The 6,908-nt window shown below is 43.1% G+C and overlaps 1 protein-coding gene across 1 annotated transcript; it reads left to right on the top strand.

The window, feature by feature from the left end:
* Window positions 1–2,797: 2,797 nt before the first annotated feature.
* Window positions 2,798–4,822, top strand: DEFB135 (defensin beta 135). Its single transcript, XM_087437230.1, has 2 exons — window positions 2,798–2,855; window positions 4,653–4,822. Exons 1-2 carry the CDS (start codon window positions 2,798–2,800, stop codon window positions 4,820–4,822), a joined length of 228 nt encoding a protein of 75 aa, XP_087293356.1.
* Window positions 4,823–6,908: the final 2,086 nt, after the last annotated feature.

The raw sequence follows: 6,908 nt of genomic DNA on the forward strand, positions 1-6,908 counted from the left end.
CTGAGCTCATGGTCAAGTGGAGGAAGCAAATATTAAATCAAGAAAAACATAAAGACACAAATATAGAATTCTAATATTTTAATATTCTAATTCTAATATTCCAATTCTAATATGCTAACGATGAAAAAGGGTCCCATGAAAGAAATTAACAAGGGGGAATATAATTTAGGTGGAGAGCCTTCAGGAAAATTCATTCTGTGGAAGAGGCTGAAACCATGCTTTTAAATGAGTAAATGTTAGGTGAAGATTAGGAGGGGCGATGCAGATTTCCAGGAAGTGTGAATAGCATGTGTGAAAGCTTTGAGGGGAGCAGGTTTGAGAAAAGTGAAGTCCAGTGGCGTGGAAAGCAGTGAGTGAGCGGATGAACGAGAGCACTTGGGCTGGGAGAGGCAACCAGGGGCCAGATCAGGCTGGACCTTGTCCTCCATATAAGCAGTTTCTACTTTAGCCCCATAGAAAGCCAGTGACAAGTTTTACATAGGGGAAATGCATGATCCAATTTCAGTTTTATAAAGGTCATTTTGGTTACTGCATGAAGGATGAATGGTAACTATGTAAAAATGATCTAGGAGACCAGTTAGGAGGCCATTTAATTAGTTTAGTGACAGACAGTGATGTCTTAAATTGTGTGGTGGTAGTGGAGATGGAGAGAAACGGATGGGTGTGAGCTATGTGTTGGAGGCAGAATTTGGTATTTGATGATGGTAAGATTTGATGACCAATTCAATGTGGGTGGGATGAGGGAAAGGAGGTATCAGGATCATATCTGACATTGTTCTGGAAATAGCTTGGGACTGTCAGTAGATTGTGAAATGCTGCTTGCCTGTCCCTTGGTGTGTGGAGCCTCAGCAGATGAACAGCCTCCAATCACCAAGTGCTGCTAGGAAGCAGTATCCTCAGAGGAGAGCTCAGCATTTCACTGGGACACAGAAGTGGAAGAGTGTGCTGGGGAGAAAATATAAAGTAGAAGGAATTGGGGTTCTGGAGGGCACATTGGAAGCAGTAGTGTTGGAGACCGAGGAGGTTGGTTGGAGAAGAGGAGATCAGAGCCAGACGGGCTGAAAGAATGCAAATGTGGCCGTACCTAGTGTGCCAGGTTAGAAGGTGGTCCTCAGGGGGCGGTCCCTTAGAGCATTCGTGCTGGCTTGATCACTTCGCTTTGGGGTCCTCCAAACTCAGGTCTTCCTCTCTACTCTACTTACTGATTTTTTGCTCTGCAGTTTTTTATGAGTCTTCTACAGATCTGCAATCTCAATCACATCACAAACTATACGTATATGTTTTATGTGGTGGAAAAAACACACGACAGGGTGAGGAAAGAATTGGCTCCTGTCCTGGCTCTTCCACTCTCTAGTTGGAGGAGCATTATCTCTACCAGCTCTATTGTTAAATGTCTTCTTCTGTTATATGGTCTGGCAGCCTGGTAACTGTACATTTTATCAAGGACTTTTCTCAAGAATTGCTTCCTTTGACCTCACAACAAGCTTTTGTGATAGGTGGCGCTGAGGGCGCGCAACGTATTTTAAAGATTTTATTTATTTATTTTCCCCCCAAAGCCCCAGTAGATAGCTGTATGTCATAGCTGCACATCCTTCTAGTTGCTGTATGTGGGACTCGGCCCCAGCATGGCCGGAGAAGCGGTGTGTCGGCGCGCACCCGGGATCCGAACCCGGGCCGCTAGCAGCGGAGCGCACGCCCCTAACCGCTAAGCCACTGGGCCGGCCCGCGCAACGTATTTTAGAAGTGAGAAAACTGCCTTTTAGAGAGGTGAAACAAGAGCCTTATTGAAAGCTCATCAAGCTGAGTCCAAATCAGAACTCAGGTTGTCTGATTCTGGGTTCGGTATTATTTATACAATATCAGAGCTTTTGTAAAGCTTAAAACACTTTGTAAACTGTCAAGCACCGTTGACCTTCAGTCCCTTAAGAGCAAGAGTTCTATCATAAATTCTTTGTCTATCCCACGTTGCCCACAGCAGCTGCTCAGTGGGGAGCTGTAAGACTCAGTGTGCTCTCCAGACTCATGTTGTTGGTGTTATAGGGGTTTTCCCACGCTCTTTGTGAAGCTCTTTTTTCCCTAGGTAGATTGCAGCTACACTAGAACTGGGCCGGGCCATCCTTTAATTCTTCTGTATATAGGAGTCAGGAAAACGGGTGTGTAAGTTATGTTGCTGATATTTACAATCTATGTGAACTTGGGAAAGTCATTTATTTCACGTGAGCCTCACGTTCTTTGCTTTTAAAATGGGAGAATAATATCTACCTGTGTGTGTGTGTGTGTGTGCGCGCGCGCGCGCGCGCGCGCGAGAGAGAGAGAGAGAGAGAGAGAGAGAGAGAGAGAGAGAGAGAGAGAGAGAGAGAGAGAGAGAGAGAGAGAGACAGAGAGAGAGAGAGAGACAGAGAGAGAGAGAGAGAGAGAGAGAGAGGGATTGGACACAAGGATTGAAAACCCTTTATCAACTATATAAAGTAGCCTTACAATTCTCTGCACACTATAGGCATTTGTTAAATGGAGATACAGTGAAGATACAAAGATATCTACAAAGCACCCTACCAAGGCCTAGAATAGGGCTGCTCACACAGTGTGAATTCAGTTGCCAGCATGCAAGTGGCACTTGGGAAGTGTATTTTAATGGTGAGGTGTTACGTTCAAAGTCAGACCTTTAGTTCATTGGACTGCTCAGTGGAGCAAGCAGATGTTCTTGTTCTTAAAAGGTTCACTAGCCATGTAGCTCCCCATCTCTTGAGAGCTACATGTAGAGTGACTCTCAGCTGTCTCTTTGCTGATTGGTTCAGCTATGAGGAGATTACCCTTGGTCCTTGTGGTCCTTGTCTTGCTCTCCTATGTTCCACCAGGTAAAATGGAATTCTCCTCCCTGTGAAATTATGAACAGTGAAGGGAAAGAGGGTGTGAGGTTCTACGAGAGTGAGAAGGAGGCAGGGCTTGGACAAAGGAAGCTGAAACAGGGAGGGATGTGAGCAGAGATGGATGCTCTGGGCTGTTCCAGGGAATGGAGAGTAGATGCTAAGAACACATAACAGGAGGTGTCTCTCTTTAGAGAAGAAATTGGTTCTGGATTTGGGTCTGGGGAGTCTGTGAAGTTTGAGGGGAAAGTTGGATTGAAGGTACTGGCAAAAGTGGGGCAGAGCAAAAGCATGAGACCTTTAGAGGACAGTGGGATTTGGGGGTGTGAGGGAGGACTTTAGGACTCAGAACTTGCACTCCTGTCAGTTTCCCAGATTATTTTTCACACATTTAGAAACCAAGGCAAATTTGATGCTGAGCAGAATCAGCAAACAGAGCTGGTTGTTCAAATATATTAACTCACAGCGTGATGGGATCCTATGGAACATCGGTTTGTGGGGTCGGAATTTACATCCTCTGGATGGAAGCTAGCAACTTGATAATACTGAGAAAGGTCCACTTAATTTTTTTTTTTTAATTTTATTTATTTATTTATTTATTTTTCCCCCAAAGCCCCAGTAGATAGTTGTATGTCATAGCTGCACATCCTTCTAGTTGCTGTATGTGGGACGCGGCCTCAGCATGGCCGGAGAAGCAGTGCGTCAGTGCGCGCCCAGGATCCGAACCCGGGCCGCTGGCAGCGGAGCGCACGCACTTAACCACTAAGCCACGGGGCCGGCCCAGGTCCACTTAAGTCACTAAAATGGAGGTTCTCAAAAACTGTTTTCCTTGTGGTTTGCTGGGGTCTGCAGAAAGCTTTTACCCTCTGCACCACACTTTGCACTGTGTCTCCACTGGAGTCCTTTGTCCCCAGAGAGGCGCCCCAGGGCTAACAGGTACACAGCAGGCAAATTTGCTTGCCAATAGCCTTTGGTCATACCACACTGATTATTCTCACACCACAAAGGCCCAATAGATGGTCCCATGGGCTAGCTGGGTGGAGAGACTGATAAGGCTTAGCACAGGAAGGTGGACAATTTAGTAGGGTGACTCGGAACCACTCTCACTCTCTTACACTGCCTTCCTACCTCTCCTCCCCCAGCCCTCAGCTTCCGGAGGCACCCAGGTCTTAAGGTTAGGAAAAAGACTAGCAATAGTTTTAGATATGTGTTTCAGGTATTTCAAACCGTTTCACACTCATTATCCCATGGGATGCTTTCAAGTACCCTGTGATTCAGCCAAAGCAGGTAGTAGGGCTTTTGGTTAAAAGTCACACAGAAGGTTACTGGGAATGCAGTGCTAGAAGCACGGGCTTCCGTAATTCTAGGTCAGTGATTTTTCCTTCTTCAAGCTGACCCTTCAATAATCTCAAACTGCCTTGATGCTATCCCAGACCCTGCAAGCCTCCTGGTATGGGGCCTCTGCAGACTCCTGGAACTACTCTGAGTCTAAATGTTCTTTCCATAGCAAATAGTCCCAAGCTGCATCTGCTGGGCTCTGTTACCTGCACGTAGTTGATTAGGGATTTGTGTAAGTGGGGCCATGGGAACTGATGACCTATAATAGGTCCTCCGGAAAATAACTTAAGAGCAAACGAAAAAGGAGCATCTAGCCATAACATGACTGGGGTGTTTTGATCCTATTCAATTTGCCATTAACAAGTTATAAAGTATAGCCTTCAATCTAATTTATCCACGGCAGCATGATCCTGCAGGACACTGTGCATTTACCTTTGTTTCTGTTGGCAGTTAGAAGTGGAATGAATTTGTACATAAGAAGATTCTTTTCTACATGCTGGCGAATGAAAGGTGTTTGCAAGAGATCATGTGGAAAAAATGAAGGATATAATATTCTTTGTGATGCTGTAACTCTGTGTTGCATTAAAAGAAAGGATTTACCCATACTGGTTGGGAAATAGTTGTGAGTATCTGAGGTTCCTGCTGATTTCCTCTGGGGACCCAGATCCTTCTCAGTTGCACCATTCCATTAAAACAATGGCTTTAGCCAATCGGTGTTTCTGTGCCTGCTGTGTTTCTCTTTATTTAGAGGCATTCATTGTCTCTCCTATGGATACTATCTTTTAGATAAATTCTTGTCTTCAGTATTTTTCTTTTTGCTAATTTATTCCTTATTAAAAGTTCCTAAAAACTTTTTTTTGAAGTATGCCATGCAATCAGAGAAGTGTACAAATCATAAGTGAACATGATTTTCACAAATTTAACACACCTGAAGAACCTGCACCCAGATGAAAAAAAGAATATTACAATATCCCAGTCACTACCAGTCACTACTCCACAAAGGATAATCCTTAGCCTGACTTTTTTTTTTAAATAACTTGATCACACATTTTTTTTTTTTGAGCAAGATTGGCCCTGAGCTAACATCTGTTGCCAATCTTCCTCTTTTTCTTTCTTCTCCCCAAAGCCCCAGCACATGGTTGCGTATCCTAGTTGTAGGTCCCTCTAGTTCTTCCATGTGGGACACTGTCTCAGCATGGCTTGGTGAGCGATGAGTAGGTCTGCGCCCAGGATCCGAACTGGTGAATCCCGGGCCACCAAAGTGGAATGCACGAACTTAACTGCTACTCCACCAGGCCAGCCCACTAGCCTGACTTTTAAGTAGCATAAATCTTGGTACCTGGTTTTGAAATTTATATAAATGGAATCATACTGTAGGTACTCCTTTGTGTCTGACTTCTTTTAAGCTAAATTATTTTTATGACATTTATTCATATTGTTTGAGGCAATTGTAGTTTATTCATTCTCAATGTTGCAGAGTATTACATTGGGGAATATACCACAATTTATTTAAATATTCTAGTGTAGATGGTCATTTGTATAGTTTCCAGTTTTGGCTCTTTTAAATAGTGCTGTGATAAACATTCTTGTACATGGTTTTTGAGGCTTATATGCAAGTCTTTCTGTGAGTATATACCCAGAAGTGGAATTGCTAGTCCTAGGCCATGCATACATTCAGTTTTAGTAGATATTGCCGAATTGTCTTCCAAACTGGTCGTATCAATTTATGCTCCCACCCACAGTGCCTGAGAGTTCTTGTTGCTCTCCATCCTTTTCCACAACTAGTATTTTCTGCCTTTTTTTCCCCATTCTAGAGGGTATATAGTGATGGCATATGGTGATTTAATTTGCACTTCACTGAAGACTAATGAAGCTGAGCACTTTTTCACATGTTTGTTGACCATTTAGATATCCTTATTTGTGATGTACCTGTTCAAGACTTTCATCCATTTTTCTATTGGATTGTCTAACTTTTTCTACTTGGGAACCTCCTAAGGAACACTCATTATTTAACATTGGAAATAATAAAGTAAAATTTTTATTGAAAACATTTAAGTTTATTTATTTATTTTTTTAATTTTATTTATTTATTTATTTTCCCCCAAAGCCCCAGTAGATAGTTGTATGTCATAGCTGCACATCCTTCTAGTTGCTGTATGTGGGACGCGGCCTCAGCATGGCTGGACAAGCGGTGCATCGGTGCACGCCCGGGATCCGAACCGCGGGCCGCCAGCAGCGGAGTGTGTGCACTTAACCACTAAGCCACGGGGCCGGCCCGAAAACATTTAAGTTTAAATATGGAGTATGTTATAGTTTACAATGCACATATAGAGAAATTTTGTACTATTTGGTTTGACAAGGCCATAAAATGTTTTGATTCTTAAATATTATTAAATTTAATCATCATAAGCAAGACAAATCATTCAAGTTAATAATGATTTAGCCCCTTTCTTTCTTCAATAGGTTTTAGGAGGAATTAAACCAATGGGAGAAAAGTAGTTCTTCTAATATGACAGAGAGAGGAAGAATAGATTTGCTCCTGATGCGCAAACTCCTGGTAGGGAACACTATCATAGTTTGGAGCTTTAAACAAACACTGCTGCTGTGATGGGTGAAGCACCCATTCTGTGCAGATTACATCCTAAGACTGATCTAGACTATTTTGGCTCTTCTAAGAAAAGGACAAATGTGATTATATACATAGCC

This window comes from Ceratotherium simum, chromosome 12 (genome assembly GCF_057802395.1).
Source record: "Ceratotherium simum simum isolate JZ-2026a chromosome 12, ASM5780239v1, whole genome shotgun sequence".
Taxonomy (NCBI): Eukaryota; Metazoa; Chordata; class Mammalia; order Perissodactyla; family Rhinocerotidae; genus Ceratotherium; species Ceratotherium simum.

What these genes read in the sequence shown, in the direction of transcription:
- DEFB135 (XM_087437230.1), top strand. Translation starts at nt 2,798, where the DNA reads ATGAGGAGATTACCCTTGGTCCTTGTGGTCCTTGTCTTGCTCTCCTAT. An exon ending in GCTCTCCTATGTTCCACCAG is followed by an intron (nt 2,856 to 4,652) that starts GTAAAATGGAAT and finishes TTCTGTTGGCAG; the next exon opens with TTAGAAGTGGAATGAATTTG.